Source organism: Theropithecus gelada, chromosome 11 (genome assembly GCF_003255815.1).
Source record: "Theropithecus gelada isolate Dixy chromosome 11, Tgel_1.0, whole genome shotgun sequence".
Classification (NCBI taxonomy): Eukaryota; Metazoa; Chordata; class Mammalia; order Primates; family Cercopithecidae; genus Theropithecus; species Theropithecus gelada.
In genome coordinates, this window is record NC_037679.1 from 29247540 (window position 1) to 29264258 (window position 16719).

Genomic DNA, 16719 nt, shown 5'->3' on the forward strand with positions numbered 1-16719 from the left:
CCCCCAAAAAAAAAAAAAAAAAAAAAAAAATGGTAAAGCAAGTACTACTTTACAATTTAATATTATAAAATACTAATATTAAAACAGTTAATATTTGGAAGATGCATAATAAAATAATCTTGCTCTCTTTTTGTGACAATCGTGAAAATTTGAGTTGGAGCCAAATGTGCGTCATTTAACAATTCCTGAATATCCAATTCACTTGGTAACTTTTCCTTATGAAAACCTCATTGCTTGCTAAATGATAAAGATTACATTTATAGTAGTAAATATGCTTTTAAAACTTTACTCCTTTGTTGTTTTTGAAAGAGACATATTTAATTCCAAAGGTACTTATAAATTTGGTAATCAGCAATTACAATTTTGTCATACAGCCTGACATCTTGAAGTATTTCAGCTAAACGTACACTGTAAGATAGTCAGACTTAAGTAAAAATACACCTCCCACTACCTTTGTGATCAAACATAAAAGAGGAGCCAGAAGATAGGTTTTTGTCACCTGGGTTCTTTTTAAAACTTAAATTTAGTAATATTCATTTTTAATGATTTGTTTTTTTTAAAAAAAAAAATGTTCTGCCCGTATAGATTGCTTTTTAGAGGTACTCCATATATATATGTACATGCATGTTTGTTGGTTTTAATAATACTGATTCACTCTCCTTATAAATTATAGATTATATGTTACCTTTTCACAAAATACGTTTGTTGATATTAAATAATTGTTCTGAATTTGAATATAATCTTTAGTGGCTAGCAAGATTATTAGTTCAGTAGGTATACATACTACTTCCTTAGGGAGAATGTTTAACCAAACTTAGCTAAGAGATGTCTGTCTTGAAAATGCATATTTATAAATTGTTTGTATACCCATCTTTGAATATTTGAACTCTCATTTTCAATATTCATTTTAAAGATAGCATTTCTTGTGGCTGTCACCTCAGCTTCAGTGATTTTTTTTTTTTTTTTTTTTTTTTTTGTGGGAGGTGGTACCTCGAGTGCAAGTCATTTTGAACTTATCTCTGCAGTTTAAGAAATTAGCCCCATCATTTTTTCGCCCAGTGTAAAAAAAGTGAATTCCCTATTGGAGTATGCGTGAAATTGGATGACTGAAAGACGAAAGCATCAATGGAAGTTCACATTTTTTGCTCTTTTTGGAGTAAAGCTTAATAGAATATTGAGTTAGGTTTGTATCTCTTGAATATATGTTGCATTCCCATTTTGTTGTATGGGAGTAAACCTACACAGAATGAATCAGTAGCTGTGTGAGTAACTTATATTTTCTATCTATCACCATATATATAATCATTTGGAGGGGAAGGATTTGTCGTTAAATGACTGAATATGAATTGTATGTTTTTGAGATAACTGGAGAAGATAAATGTAAAAGAAAAAAATATCACTTGTGGGAGGGGTAAACTTTTTTGTCCATTTCATTTTTTATTCACTGTAAATTTCTCCCTTGTGTATGATGTCTGGCAGACAGTCTTAACTGAAGAAAGTAGAAGTGGGTAGGAAGAATGTTTCATATTTAATAATTTCTGTTGCAAATAAAGTATGCTAGTCTAGCCCACGAAAATGATTATGAGGAAGACTGGTTGGAGTATAGAATAATTACTTTTTTTTGTTTTCTGTGTATCATATTGAATATTTTTGCTGCTGTTGATATATTTATGTGTTAGTAATTTTGACGGCTTTTGGATAATTCCACTCTAGAGGGAGAAGTGGTGGGCGGTCCTTCCTGTGACACGACCCTTGAGTGACAGTTCTATTTGATTGCCTCCGGTACTGTGAGGAAAGGACACGACTCTATGGTGAGGACTGATGGACATACATTATCTGAGAAAAGAAACTACCAGGTAAGACCAGTCTTTTTTCTTTTTTCTCTATTGGTCTTGTAGCTATTTTGAAACTGTTTAAATGTGTTATATGTAATTGGAACCAGCAAATTCGATACACCTCAATTTGAAAATTTGGGTTTATAATTTTAAATTAAGTACTGGATTTGATAGTTGAAACAGTTGGGAACACTTTTCAAAATAAAGCATATTCATAATGTATAGTCTTTTAGTGTGTCAAATTAGGTTTTCTGAGATGTTTGTCAAAACTTAGATTATATCATATACAAGTTATGACTTCATAACTGGATTCAAAGCTAGTAAAAACGAAAGTGTTGATTTCCTATTATTCCTGGAAGACTAAACCCTAAGTCTTGTGCTATATTTTGGATAACAAAGTATATGTCCCAGAAATGTAGACAAAAGTGAGTATAGAAGAAATAGAAATGAGAAACCCAGGGTGCTCAGAGACCCAAATTCTATTGAATTTGTTATTAGTTTGCTGTCCTTAAAATGCTAGATTCTTGTTTTCTCATTTAATAAAGTGGTTAATCATATCCATTCCTTATTCAGTGTGTAGGAAGGCTGAAAGAATAGTGGAAATGTAACGTTGCTATTTCTGAACTTTGAAAAGAAGGTGAATTTTAAAGATTGTGCTATTAGACAGTGGTTTAAAGAAAACCAACATATTTGAATTTAGTTTTTTAAAGGAAATATCCTTTATTCATTTGATAGTGATCTGTTATCACATTTATTTAGTTATCCGGAATACAGAATACTTTAAAGCTTGAGTACAAATAAACTTTTAGGCTTCCTGCGCAGATATGTGTCCAACCTCTCGACCTCCCACACTTCCTTTCACTCATCAGTTCATTCTCTCTAGGTTGTGAAGGCAACTAGTATGATAGCAGCAGCTTTGGTTAACCGTTTATCTGCTAACCATTTATTTTAGCCCAGCTAATCTTTCCTTCCCTCAAATTGGAAAAGTGAGCAGTGGAGCAAATTGTAAATTAGTCTTTTTGGTGTATCGTATAACAAAGAGCCTTTGACTATAAGATCTGGGTTCTGGTTTAGGCACTGTTCCTAATTAAAAATAATGTCATATTTAACCTTTCTAGAATTTTTTTCTAACTTGGTGTCTAAAGTTTCTTGCCAGATCTTTATGATTTTAATAAGCCAGAGAAAACTGAGGCTATGCTGAATCAGTTTTCTCTGTAAGCTTTCTTCTGAGTTGTCCTCATAGACTTGACCAACATAGCCTTTGCTAATTATTTGTACTCAGGTGTAGCTCCTGCTTCCCAACCGCTTCCAATTACCTTGACTCATAAGATTTTAATTGGTCACACTTCTTGGACTTCTGCCAAATTATTTTAAGAATTTTGTGATTCTGAATTATGTAGCTTTTCAGTGCTCATAATCCAGTTTGTAAAGTGTGAATGTAGAATTTTTACGTAATTACACCCTGTAGTTAATTTGTCTCATGGAACCATATTAATATAGAATTCCAAAATTTATAGTTAAGAAAGAAAACAGAATTAGGTTTTATACATGAAGACATCTGCTTATTCTTGCTCATTCTACACTAAAAATACTCCATTGTTCCAGTCACATTATTTACAAATAATCCAGGTTTTTTAGCATACCTGGAAAACACATTTTTGGTTATGGTTTTGCTGCCTCAAAATGTCATCCCTTTTCTCTCTTCGTTTATTGATACATAGTTGTACATATTTATGAGGTACGTGTGGTATTTTGTCACATGTATAGAATGTGTATATAAGAATGTATGGGAAATTCAAAGGAATGTTCATCACTAAAGTAACATTTGTATTTGTACTGGTAGTCTAAGAATTTTTATATTCTTAATATATTCATCATAATACCTAACAGGAAATTCTGTTTCTATACATGTGCTTTTCAGAGTAGGGTTCAAAAATAAAATAATTTTACAATCCAGCTTTAAACAGCTGTTTCCAAGGATACTTCAATATGCATTTAGCATCACTAAGTAAAAACAAAAGAGAAAAGGGACGACATAGAGGGATAAATTCTAGTGTTCCTTAGCAGAGTAGGGTGACTATAATTAACAAGGTATTGTATATTTCAAAATAGCTAGAAGAGAGAACTTAAATCTTCTGAATTGATAAAAATGATTTTGGATTTTTAAAAATTCTATTTTGGAGGAAATGTATTTATTTTCCAAGGATAAAGTAGAATTTTGTTGTGTCTATGTTTATAACCATTTTCATTTATCTTTGAGGGCTTTTGCTTTTGAGAGATACTTTGTATTTATTCGAACATTCTGATAATAGGCTAATACTCCAGAGTTTAACAAGAATTTTTGTAACATTTCTCCAGGTCTCATTTCCTTACGGACCTGATTAAAGCCTTAGGAATTTAGTTTAGGAAGGTACATTCCCTCGGCTATGTGCTAAAGACAGTGACTTTTAAATGGGCATGGTTTGAAGTATTGATTTTTATGGTGGTATCTACTTTGTGTGTTTCCTTTCTTACTATAAATTTAAGCCCAGTTAGGTATTCAGAGTTTGAATACAGTAGTTGAAGTTTATTTGCAGAGATAGACTTGCATATTAGTTCAGATAAAACAATTTATATGGCTCACGGTTCATTTTTGGATTGTCAAGGTTTTTCCAAGGAAATGCACCTTCACTTTTTGTAAGCATTTTCTTATCTTCCTCTAATTTAGACTAACTTACCCTAACTATGAGCATGCGCATGCACAAATATAAACCATCTTAATTACCAATGTAACTAATCAATGGCTTTCCCTTTTTTGTTTTTTTTTGGGGGGAGGTTGTTGTTGTTTTGAGACGGACTCTCACTCTGTCGCCCAGGCTGGAGTGCAGTGGTGCACTCACTGCAACCTCCGCCTCCCGGGTTCAAGCTATTCTCCTGCCTCAGCCTCCTGAGTAGCTGGATTACAGGTGCGCGCCACCACGCCCAGCTAATTTTTGTATTTTTAGTAGAAATGGAGTTTCACCATGTTGGTCAGGCTGGCTTCGAACTCCTGACCTCGTAATCTGTCCACCTCGGCCTCTGGAAGTGCTGGGATTACAGGTGTGAGCCACCCTGCCCGACCCTGCTTTCCCTTTGTTAGGTAGCATATTCAAGCTTCTAAACATTACCTTTAGACTTCCCACATTCTGGCCTTCTTAACATACATTTACCTTTCCAGTATCTGTCCTGTTACTCTTTGTAGTAGATTTTCCCATTTAGTGATACAACACTACTTTTAATCTCCCTGCCATGCAGTTTTAAATCCACAAGGGTTTACTTATATTGGTTATTTTCATGTAATGCCTCACCTTTGTTCACATGATTCAAGAATTAAGTGTCAGTTTTTCCAGACGTCACCCTATGGTAGACTCAGTGTTCCTTTCCCTTTCTTTCATAGCCTTTAACATACTTCTAGTTCAGAGTTTACCATAATACATTGTAGTTGTGGTTATTTGTCCTTGTCTTCCTGTAGACTTGTGCAGTCCAGTGCCATAGGCACTAGTCACAAGTAGCTATTTAAATTTAAACTCATTTAAATTAAATAAACTTGAAAGTTGATTGGTCACATTAACCACATTTCAAATGCTCAGTGGCTACATGCTGCTGATGGCTACTGTATTGAACAGTGCAGGTACAGAACATTTCCATCATTGCAGAAAATCGAATTCGATAATACTGCTGTATCTAATAAGCTTCTTGAAAACTGGGACCGTATCTATTTATTTTGGTACTGCCAATACCTAGCTTGGTGCCTGGTATGTAGATAGGTGTTCAGTGCATGTTGTTCCAATAAAATTAAACAAAACAGTGAAAGAAGGGAAAGGAAGAAATGGAAAGTATACTGGGTAACATACCATTGTAAGTGGTATGGAAAAATAGAGGTATTTTCAAGATATTTAGATGTTACTTTGAGTGGAACTTTTCAATATGAGGTCATTGGTCACGTCATATGCTAGCTCATTCAGTGCATTATCTACAAACTGGGTCTAATGCATCCTAGTCCATAGGTTTCTGAAGAATGATTCATAACCTAAAACACTGTATTTTTGTGGACTATAGTATGTCAGAGAACTGTAACAATGATTGTATTGCCGTTTTCTTCCCCAACATTAAATACCTTACTTCCTTTTTATTAACTTTAAAAATCACAGATGCCTATTACCAAAACGTTGAAGAAAAATACGGAATATAAAGTAACAATGAGAAAGTTTGCCTTGACAACTTTACTCTTAAGAGTTTGTTGTGTACCTTTTCAGATCTTTACTAGTGACTATATAGTGTAGCTGTGATTCATCGTCTTTGTCTTTAACAAATGTGTATTTTCCTGCATTGTACTTAATGGAGCTGTTTCCGTTTCCCATTCTTTCCTCTGCCCTCTTCCCCAGAAGTAATCAGCAGTTTTAATTTTGTGTTTCATTCTTTATATTTTTATAACTTTATTACATATATGTGTTTCAGTATATTGAGGTACATCTTTTTATGTATTGTGTGGCAATTTTTTGGAAAGTGGTGCCCCATATTTTATTATTTTGAGTAGGAAAAATCATAATGAATTTTTAGCCCACTCAAGACCCTAAACAATTTCCTAGATATAGCTAAAGTACTCAACACCTACTTGACAATTCACCAAGGATTTCTCCATAATACAGAGTATTTAAAATACAAGCTACTTAATATAAACAGAAACAAATGAATCACTAAGTATATTGCCATTTAGTATGTGCTGTATTCAGATCATTTTTCTTTTATACTGCAATAAAAATGTAATTGTAAATAAACAATTAAATGTATTTCCTTTCTTTTATTGTGAGTGGCACATTATTGAACATTTTTTTCTCCCTGAAGTTCAGGATGCATCTTACACCTTATGGTGACTTTGAGTCATGGTTGTGACAAACAGTACCAGCACCAAAGCATCTTAGAATCTATGATATATAGTATATTAGAGATATATAATGAATGTAAAGAACACTTAATGAAATAAAATCATAGCTGAGTGTAGTGCTGTGCACCTGTAGTCCTAGCTACTGGAGAGGGTGATGTGGAAGAATAATAGCTTGAGCCCCAGAGTTTGAGGCTGCAGTAGGCTATCATCACACCACTGCACTCCAGCCTGTGTGACAGAGCAAAACCTTCTCAGTCAGTTGGTCGATCGATCAGTCGATTGATGGATCGATAGATGGATAGAATTTTATTAAATTAATACTTAATTGCAAATTTGTCAGATCTGGTACCCAGAGAAGAAAAATTGAGTTTTTAGTTATTACTGCTGCTTGGTGTTGAGTGAAGATGAATAAGAGCAACCTAATGACAGAATGAGTTTAAAAAAAGGAAAAAAGCCTGAATCCAGTGAATTGGTTCAGTTTTCTCTTCTTTGCTCTTGAAAGTCTTGCAACCAGATGGCTGTGATATGTTATCACTAGCCAGAGAAAGGGATAGAAAAAACTCACATGGATGGCTTTTTATGTGCCCTTTACTTGCATTTGTACAGCTGCTTAAGATGAAGTTGCTCTTATAATTAAATTTTTGATTGTGAAAGCTCTGTTCATGTCATGATCACATGATTAGCAACAGAAGTCACTTTGACTCCGTGATGTAAAAATTTTTTTTTTTGAAATGGAGTTTCTCTCTTGTTGCTCAGGCTGGAGTGCAATGGCGTGATTGCTTGAGTGCTCACCGCAACCTCCGCCTCCCAGGTTCAAGTGATTCTCCTGCCTCAGCCTCCTGAGTAGCTGGGATTACAGGCATGTGCCACCACGCCCAGCTAATTTTGCATTTTTTTTTTTAGTAGAGACAGGGTTTCTCCATGTTGGTCAGGCTGGTCTTGAACTCCTGACCTCAGGGGATCCATCTGCCTCGGCCTCCCAAATTGTTGGGTTTACAGGTGTGAGCCACTGCACCCACCTTTTTTTTTTTTTTTTTTTTGAGACAGGGTCTCTCTCACCCAGGCTGGAGTACAGTGGCACCGTCTTCACTCACTGCAGCCTCTGCCACCTGAGTTCAAGCAATTTTCATGCCTCAACCTCCCAAGTAGTTAGAACTACCTAACGCACCACCATGTCCGACTAATTTTTGTATTTTCAGTAGATACAGGATTTCACCATGTGGGCCACACTAGTCTCGAACTCCTGACCTCAGGTGATCTGCCTGTCTTGGCCTCCCCAAAGTGTTGGGATTATAGGCATGAGCCACTGTACTGGCCTAATCTAAATTTTTTAATTTGACCTTTTTTTTTTTTTTCCTGGTGTTCATGGCTTCTCTTTGTCCTCTTTCTCAGGCCAACCAGTAATGTCAAATCAAGTTAAATGAATTCCCAAGTTCCTCATTGGTTGGCTCATTGCTGTGTGATGCTAAGTGTTAACCTTTCTTTGAATTTATTATATATTCTGATACTTTTTTTATTATCATCTGAAATCATCAAATAAGGTGACATTTGTTTTCCAAAACGTAAGTTTCACTAAGACACCTGGTTTATGGCACCCTTAGTGAATTGGTAATTTTTTCATAGTGCCCTTGGGCCAAAAGAAACTCTGCTAAGTAAGTAATTAGGTCCAAATCACTTATATTCACATGATTATCTGATAGATATTGCTGTATTTCCTAAGAAGATATAAAATATCTAGTAGCACCCCTGTGTGTTCACTCTGGTGTTCCTTTTGGCAATGTATGCCTTAGACTTTGTATATGAAATATGAAATGTTCTCTTTCAAAAAAATACATTTAAGTGGTTTGCCTTAATCGTAAATATGAAATGTGTACTCGTTAAATCAAAAGTTAAGGCATTAATGCAGATATTTCTGTGAATCAGAGAAAATACAGAAGCAAGCAAAGTTATCTTTTAAGAGGTAATTCTTAGGTCTTGTGTGGAGTCTAGGATGATAGCATTGATGGTGGCAGGTTTAGTTTTTTTTTTAATCTTTCTGAATTTCCACATAAAAATAGAACCAACTAGACAGCAAAACTAAAACTCATGAAAACATTTATAACAAAACTTGTTGACTAAGTGTCTCCATGAACCCCAATACAAGCAGGTGAGAACTAAGAAAAAGACGTACAGTTACCAGTTTTTATGTATAAAAAAGAGAAACATTGGAATGTCTGATGGACCTGAGAATGGAAGCACCCAAAGTAGTCAACAAGTATTCACTGGTAAGTACGATTAGCCAGTTTGAAATTGGGAGAGATTTTGTCAGCTTCATAAGGTGAGTGTGAGGGACCCATGGTAAGGCTAGTGATTGGAGCAGCTTAGCTCTGTGACCTCCTGAGAATGACCCACCAGTGTGTCCTTCTAGGATTCCACTGAGGAGAGGAATTAAAATTGTGCAGGAAGGGGACAACAGAGACATTGGAAAGAGAAGGTCCAGACAAAAATGGGAGAGGGGAACAGAACCAGGAAATCTCAGTAAATAAGCGATCGTGTTTTCAAACACTATGTGAAAATAACAGAGGAGAGAACTTTATGAAGTTAGAGAAGTTTATCTGAACAAAGCAGTATTCTAAAAATTCAGGAAGATTCAATTCCTAAGAGGTCTTCTAGAAATATGGGAGTGTTTATTCCAATTTTGAACCTCCTCAGTACTCATATTCATCTGACGTTTGATAATTTCAGAATTAAAATTTTTTCCATCTGTTGAGGTTGTGTTTGATATATTGAGATACTCTTCTTCATAGTCTTTTAAAAAAGATTTTTTGTTTTGTCTTCCATATTTAGTCTACCTGAAATTGATTTTTGTACATGGTGATAGGAGTACAGTTTCCTTTCCCCTGCACCTAAATTATCATATTAGCATTGTGTACCAATTTGTTCTACCCTCCTTAACTATTCAGCAGTGCTAGCTCTGTTGTAAATCAAGTTTCTCTTTATATGCATGGATTTCTTATGTTTCTGTTACCTTGATGTGTTTGTCTGTGCCTGTACCAATATCATGTTTTCTTAAATACTAAAGCTTTGTGTTAAATCTTCGTGTCTGTCTGTCTACCCTTTTCTTCATAAGAGTCTTGACTTGGGCTTTTACTCTATGACAAATTTAAAATATTCATGAAAATGCTCCCCTCCAACAACAAAAAGAAGTATTGAGTTTGTAAGTGGAATTGCATTGACTTTAGTTTTCTTTGCGGAAGAATCGATAAGTATATGATATTCTTCCTAACCCGGAATTTATATATTGAGTTCTTTCGTATTTTCTCTCAAAGTTTTATATTTTTTTCATAAGGGACTTAGAAATCTTTAGTCTGATTTATGACTACTTTTGTTGCTTTTCTTGGTTGTAAATTTAAAAAATATTTTTAGTTATAGGTGTTATTGAAATATAGTTGATTTTTAAAATTGATTTTTGTATCAATGTTGCTAAACATTTTAATTTTTATAATTTATGTGTAGGCTTTGGGGGGATTCATGTAATTAAACACATCATTAGGAAATGACAGTTTTGAAATTGTCACCGGTTTTGAAGTTGTCATCATTAAATAATGTTTGATACAGGATTTTTTTAATAGATATACTTTGTCAGGGTAAAGAAATTGTTCATGATGCTACCTTATAAATTTTTCCTCTGTAGCATCTTTTTTCTTCTTAAGGTTGTTTACTATGTGCCTTTTCCCCTTATTTGGTCAGACTTGCTAGTGATTTGTCAGTTTTACTAGGAGTCAAATTTTAGCCTTTTTTATTTCTAAAATTTAGTTTTGTTTTTTATTCATCAGTGTTCTTTAATGTTTTCCTTTCACTTCTTAGAGTTTGTTATACTGTTCTTTAATCTTATGTTTTTAATTTTCCGGGTAATTAACTTACCAGGTTCATCTAGTTATCTTTTTGTTGCTGGTTTCTCATGTAATTTCATTTTGGTTCAAGAACGTGGTCTGTATGATACAATTATTTGTTTATGTGTTCGAACAAAATGTATATTAACCAAATTGGCAGGTGTATTGCTTTGCTTCTCTCCATTAGATCAACTTTGTTAATCTTACTATGTATATCTTACGTATCCATATAATCGTTTATCCCTTTGTTTAGATCTGGATTCCAGTATATCTTATTTCTTTAATTATTTTATACATTTTTGTGTTTAGCATGTGATAAATCCAACAATTGGAAGTTGTCACAGATTATGCTAATGTTTTTGTTTCTGCTGTTTCTCATTGTGCTTTGTTTCCTTGTGTGTGTATTAAGCTATCATTTCATGTTTCTTAGAACTCTGGGAATTCTTTGAGGACTAGGTAGAAGGGGACATTTCTCCCAAGGGGATTTTCACTTGTTTTTGCTAAGCCCCTAAGGCACTACCAATGCAGAACCAATTCCAAATAAAATATTTGTTTGAGGTTGCAGTCCACATAGGTAATGTGAATTCATGCTTGCTTGTGGCTATAAATTTTCAGAGCATTCCGTCACCACTCTTTGCTTGCCATAAATACCAGGAACATCAAGATTTTTGCTGTATTCTTCACTAAGGGGTTATTACAAATACGGTGTAGCTCTTTTTTTTTTTTTTTTTTTTTTTTGAGGTAGAGTTTCACTCTTGTCGCCCAGGCTGGAGTGCAATGGTGCAATCTTGGCTCACTGCAACCTCTGCCTCCCTGGTTCAAGTGATTCTCCTGCCTCAGCCTCCCGAGTAGCTGGGATTACAGGCGCCTGCCACCACATCCGGCTAATTTTTTTTGTATTTTTAGTATAGATGGGGTTTCACCACATTGGCCAGGCTAGTCTCGAACTCCTGACCTCAGGTGATCCATCCACCTCGGCCTGGGATTACAGTGCTGGGATTACAGGCATGAGCCACTGCTCCCAGCCATGGTGTAACATTTTAAGGTACCTGATTTATAAAAAGATTTTTTAAATAGCTTCTCCTTTAGGGGGATATAAGCTTGTGGCTTCTCTGGAATTCTAGCTTTTACTCTTGTTTCAGGGTGCTGAATTTCCCTTCCTCCCTTCCAGGTTCAGCTGTACACTTAAAAATGTAACCTCTGTTAGTGTTTATTTTGTTCATTACTATATCCTCGCCTGAGAATAGTGTCTGGCATGTAGTAAGTATTGTTGATTGGATAAAGTTAATATTTTATGGAGCAATTTTAGTTGTTATTTAGTGGAGCGTTCTGGGTTCTTAGTAGTACTACCAAAAAAACATCTATTTTAATTATTCTTTAGATCTCAGCTGAAATCTCACTTTCTAAGGGAAACATTTTCTGCTTAGACTTCTGTTATATTTTCTCGTGGTTCATGGTAATTTTAGGGGTGGTGTTAATGTTATTTCTGCTTTTTATTATCATTCATAATTGAATAGGTTTGTTGACTCATTTTCTTCCCATCTTTTCCTTTCTCTTTTTACTTCTTATCCCTTTCTTCTCTCGTTTCCCTTCTTTTGTTTAATTCCCTCCCTTGCCCTGCTTTCTTTATTTTCTTGCTCACTTCTCTTCTTTTTTTCTTCCCTTCTTCATAATATTTTTCTTCTGCCTAAAGGATTAAAAATTTTTTTCCTAAGGCATTTCTAGTGGTAATGAATTCTTTTAGGTTTTGTTTGAAAAGTCTTTATTTCACCTTTATTTGTAAATATACTTTCACTGAGTCTGAAGTTCAAAATTGACAGGTTTTTTGCTTTTAGAATTTTTTAAATGGTGCTTCACTATCTTATTTCCATGAAAAGTCTGCTGTCATTCTTATCTTTAGTCTTTTGTATATAATATACCTTTTTCTCTCTGGCTAATACTAAGATTTTTAAATTTGTCACTTATTTTACACAGCTTTGTTAAGGTCTATGTCGGTACAATTTTTTCGTGAGTCTTATGCATGGGATTTGTTGAGCATCTTGAATTTGTATGTTTATACAAATTTAGGAATTTTTTTCATCCATTATTTATTTGAATATATTATCCGTCTTCAATGTCCTTTGAGGACTCCAATTACACATATATCAACTTGCCTGGAGTTGTCCCATAGCTTACTGATGCTTTGTTCATTTTTTTTTCTTTTTTTCTCACCGTGTTTTAGTTAGGATAAAATATTACTATGTTTTTAAGTTTGCTAATCTTTTCTTCGGCATGCCAATTATTCTGCCTTCTTTTACATACAAAATGTAATTATAACTCTTTGAATATCATTGTGTACTAATTCTGTTACTCATGTTTCCTGGTAGAAACTATGTCTGTTTCTATTGAGTGTTGGTTTTTTTTTCCCTCCTCATTGCCTGTTCTCTTTTACTGCTTCTTTGTATGGCTGTTGATTTTTGCTTAGATGCCAGTCTTTGGAAACTTTATCTTGTTGACTGCTATATAATGTTTGTATTTGTGTTAATATTCCTTAGATTTCTTGTGGTTGCAGTTACTAATAATAGAAACCATTTGATCTTTGAGACATCCGTTTCTTTTTTTTTTTTTTTTTTTTTAGGTCTTGTTTAACAGAACCAGAGTAGTCTTTAGGGTTAATTTTCTTTCAACTACTTAAACAATTCTTTTCTGAATTATGTAAATTATGTTTTTCTACTCTGGCTGGTAGGAAAATAAATGATTTCCAGCCCTGTCTGGGCTGTGGGGATTGTTTTCTGTTTCTTTCAGGTGGCTTTTTTTTTTTTTTTTTAGTTTCTGGTAGTTTCCTTACATGCATGTGCTAATCAGTACTTAGCTGAAGACTCAGAGGGACCCTCTGCATATTTTCAGAACTGTTTCTCTGTGCCACTCTCTCTCGTCTAGTGTCCCAGCCTGTTCATTCTGGCTGCCTTTAATTACCCAGACTCTCTTCTCCACTTCCTCAGTTCACAAAGATTGCTGGGCTCCACCAATCTGGAATCCTTCTCCCTTACTGCAGACTGAAAACTCTTCCGGTCTTATAAGCAAGGGTAGTTGTTGAGCCTTCATTGATTCTTTCTCTTGTCTCAGGGATTGTTGTCCTGCACGGCCTAATATCCTGTGTCTAAAATCCATTGTTTAATATATTTTGTCCATTTCCAAGTTGTTTTAGGTGGGCTACTGCTACAACTAGTACTACCACTACTCTCTCTTGGTTGGAAGTGAAAATCTTAATGTTTCATTTTTTTGAAGTATTTTTTCTTATTAAAAATTTTTTTATAGAGACAAGGTCTCACTATATCTTAAATTTTTTATAGAGACAAGGTCTCACTATGTCAGACTTGTCTTAAATTCCTGGTGTCAAGTGATCCTCCCACCTTAGCCTCTCAAGATGCTGGGATTACAGGTGTGAGCCACTGCACCCCTATTTCATTTTTAAAAACTGTATTTTGGTGGAGAAGATGAATGAAAACCATTCCTGATAAAGAGAATAAGCTTTTGTGTCAATATTCAGACAAGGCTTGGAAACTTTCTGTTGTATAAAATACTATATAGTGTGCAATATACACAAATTTCGGACCATTTCTCAGCACTTAAGGTCATTTAGAAAGAAATATAAAACAGTACAGGTCAGTAAATGAATTCCAGTTCTTACGTAGAATTGTCACAGTCCTGAGTCAATTTAACTTAAAAGTTGAACTGTTTGCCCTGAATTTCCTGATTCCCTTAAGAATCCAGGAGGCTCATAGATACAGTGGTCATTCATTTTCTCAGCTGTAAGGTAAAAATTTTACTAATTAGCATTTCTTTAAAAAATCTGTGTTGTATAGCATAAAATAGTATATTATCTCTGTATTATTTTATCTGGATCAGTAAATTAAAGACAGTATAACAAATGTGCTAATTTTTATATGATTTTTGAAGATGTTTTCAAGGATTTTTGAAAATGTGAAGAAAACATCTTCAATTTTTGAAGATGTTTTCAAGGAAAAAGGAAACACCCTTATTAGGGCCAAAAATGCTAAGAGCACATGAAATTTTACACCTATTCTTTTCTACCAAGGCACTTTTCTAAAGGCACTGTGATAAAGCTAAAACAAATGTGCTTGGTGGAGTGAAGAGCCTTTAGTTTGAGCCACTAGTCTTCATCTTCTACCTGAATCACTTGGGTCCATTTATGTAAAGTCTTTGACACTGTGGGCATAGTTAACAGTGAAATCTTTAAAAGATTTGGTTTGCTTTGTTAAAGCATTTCTGTTAAATAGAGAAGGAAAGTAGAAAATTACCATTAGAACACCACGGTAGGCCTGGCACGGTGGCTCATGCCTGTAATTCCAGCACTTTGGGAGGCTGAGGCGGGCAGATCACAATGTCAGGAGATTGAGACTAGCCTGGCTAACATGGTGAAACCCCATCTCTACTAAAAATACAAAAAATTAGCTGGGCGTGGTGGCGGGCACCTGTAGTCCCAGCTACTCAGGAGGTTGAGGCAGGAGAATGGTGTGAACCCGGGAGGCAGAGTTTGCAGTGAGCCGAGATCGTGCCACCGCACTCCAGCCTGGGCGACAAGCAAGACTCCGTCTCAAACAAACAAACAAACAAACAAACCACGGAATAGTTACTGCAAGCAGTATTCATGGATGAATGCTATAATGAGTGGACAGAAATGTAAGGACAGACAGGTATTTGCATGTTCTCACAGTACTTCTCCAAAACATTTCTTATTTAAAAAGAGAAAACTAGTAATTTACAGTGGAGAAAACTTCCAGATATACCACGTTAACCATGATCAAGGTTAACTTCACCTGTAATAAGACATATTAACATCATATGCAGTCATATATTGGAATACATGCATCACATATGATACACTTGAGAAGACTACATCACCTCTGTGGTGATGTGGCTTTCAGAATGCACAGCTTCAATCTAATTATGAGAAAATATCTGACAAACCCAAATTGTGGGACATTCTGCAGTGTGTGTGATATAACATCAATATTGGGAAAGATGAGAGGAAAGACTGGAATAAGTCTCGGATTGGAGAAGACTAAGGAAATGTAAAACTAAATGTAAGGAGTTGGGGGACAAAGTATTGTAAGTTTAAATAGACAAGGAATTCCTTACTGAGATGACTTCATAGCTGAAGTAGGTGAATAGGAAGCCATCTGGATTTCTAGAGAAAGAGCATTCCTGGAGGATAACAAATGCAAGGGCTTAGAGACAGGAGTATGTCTGATGTGTTTGAGGAATAGCAAGGAGGCCAGTATGGCAGGAGCACATGAAGAGACGGGGAGAATGCTAACAGAGGAGACTAGAGATAACAGAGTAAGGTCATGTGAAGGCCTTGGAGGCCTTGGTATTGGTGCAGGAGTCCATTGTAAATGTGTTTCACCTCTGTTCCCTTTGATTTCTGATGTTCTTTTATTCTGAGCATGAAGGGGATAAAGTATATGAGTATAAAATGTAATACCTAACATCTAGCACTGGGTGTAGTAGATGCTCACTCAATGATTATTGAATTAGTGTACATGGCTAGATGTTTAGAAACATTTTAAAGATCATGTCTTCCCTTGCTAAAGGAATACTTTTCATTTTAAATTACTTCCTATAACATAAATTAGGATTCTGATACCTCTTTATATTTTTAAAATGTAAGGGTTTTAAAATAATTCGTCACCTTCAGTAATACCTATTTATGCTATTGAATAGATGTCTTAAATAAGCTTCTATTTTTATTCGTTTTAGAGTCTATTTTTCTCTAATAACTCACTTTTTATATTTTCAAAGATTCAACATTTTTGTAAAAGTGAATCAATTTCGTATCTTTTTCTTTTCCTTTTTTTTTTTCGAGATGGAGTTTTGCTCTTATTGCCCAGGCTGGAGTGCAATGGTGCGATCTTAACTCACTACACCCTCTGCCTCCTGGGTTCAAGCGATTCTCCTGCCTCAGCCTCCCGAGTAGTTGGTGTTACAGGCATGCGCCACCATGCCTGGCTAATTTTGTATTTTTAGTAGAGACAGGGTTTCTCCTTGTTGGTCATGCTGTTCTCGAACTCCCAACCTCAGGTGATCTGCCCACCTCAGCCTCCCA

General features: G+C 35.1%; 1 protein-coding gene across 5 annotated transcripts in view; it reads left to right on the plus strand.

Annotated features, from left to right (window-relative positions):
* Positions 1-16719, plus strand: part of CNOT2 (CCR4-NOT transcription complex subunit 2) — a 109455-nt gene that overhangs the window by 36816 nt on the left and 55920 nt on the right. For 4 of the 5 annotated variants that reach the window (XR_003121748.1, XM_025401494.1, XM_025401493.1 and 1 more), the window contains one exon: positions 1714-1856. Coding sequence is in view for 4 of the 5 variants with exons in the window: in XM_025401494.1 (XP_025257279.1) it covers positions 1809-1856 (48 nt within the window). In the remaining variant the exon portion in view is untranslated. The remainder of the gene's footprint in view (positions 1-1713; positions 1857-16719) is intronic. The other variant, XM_025401496.1, reaches the window with a different exon arrangement.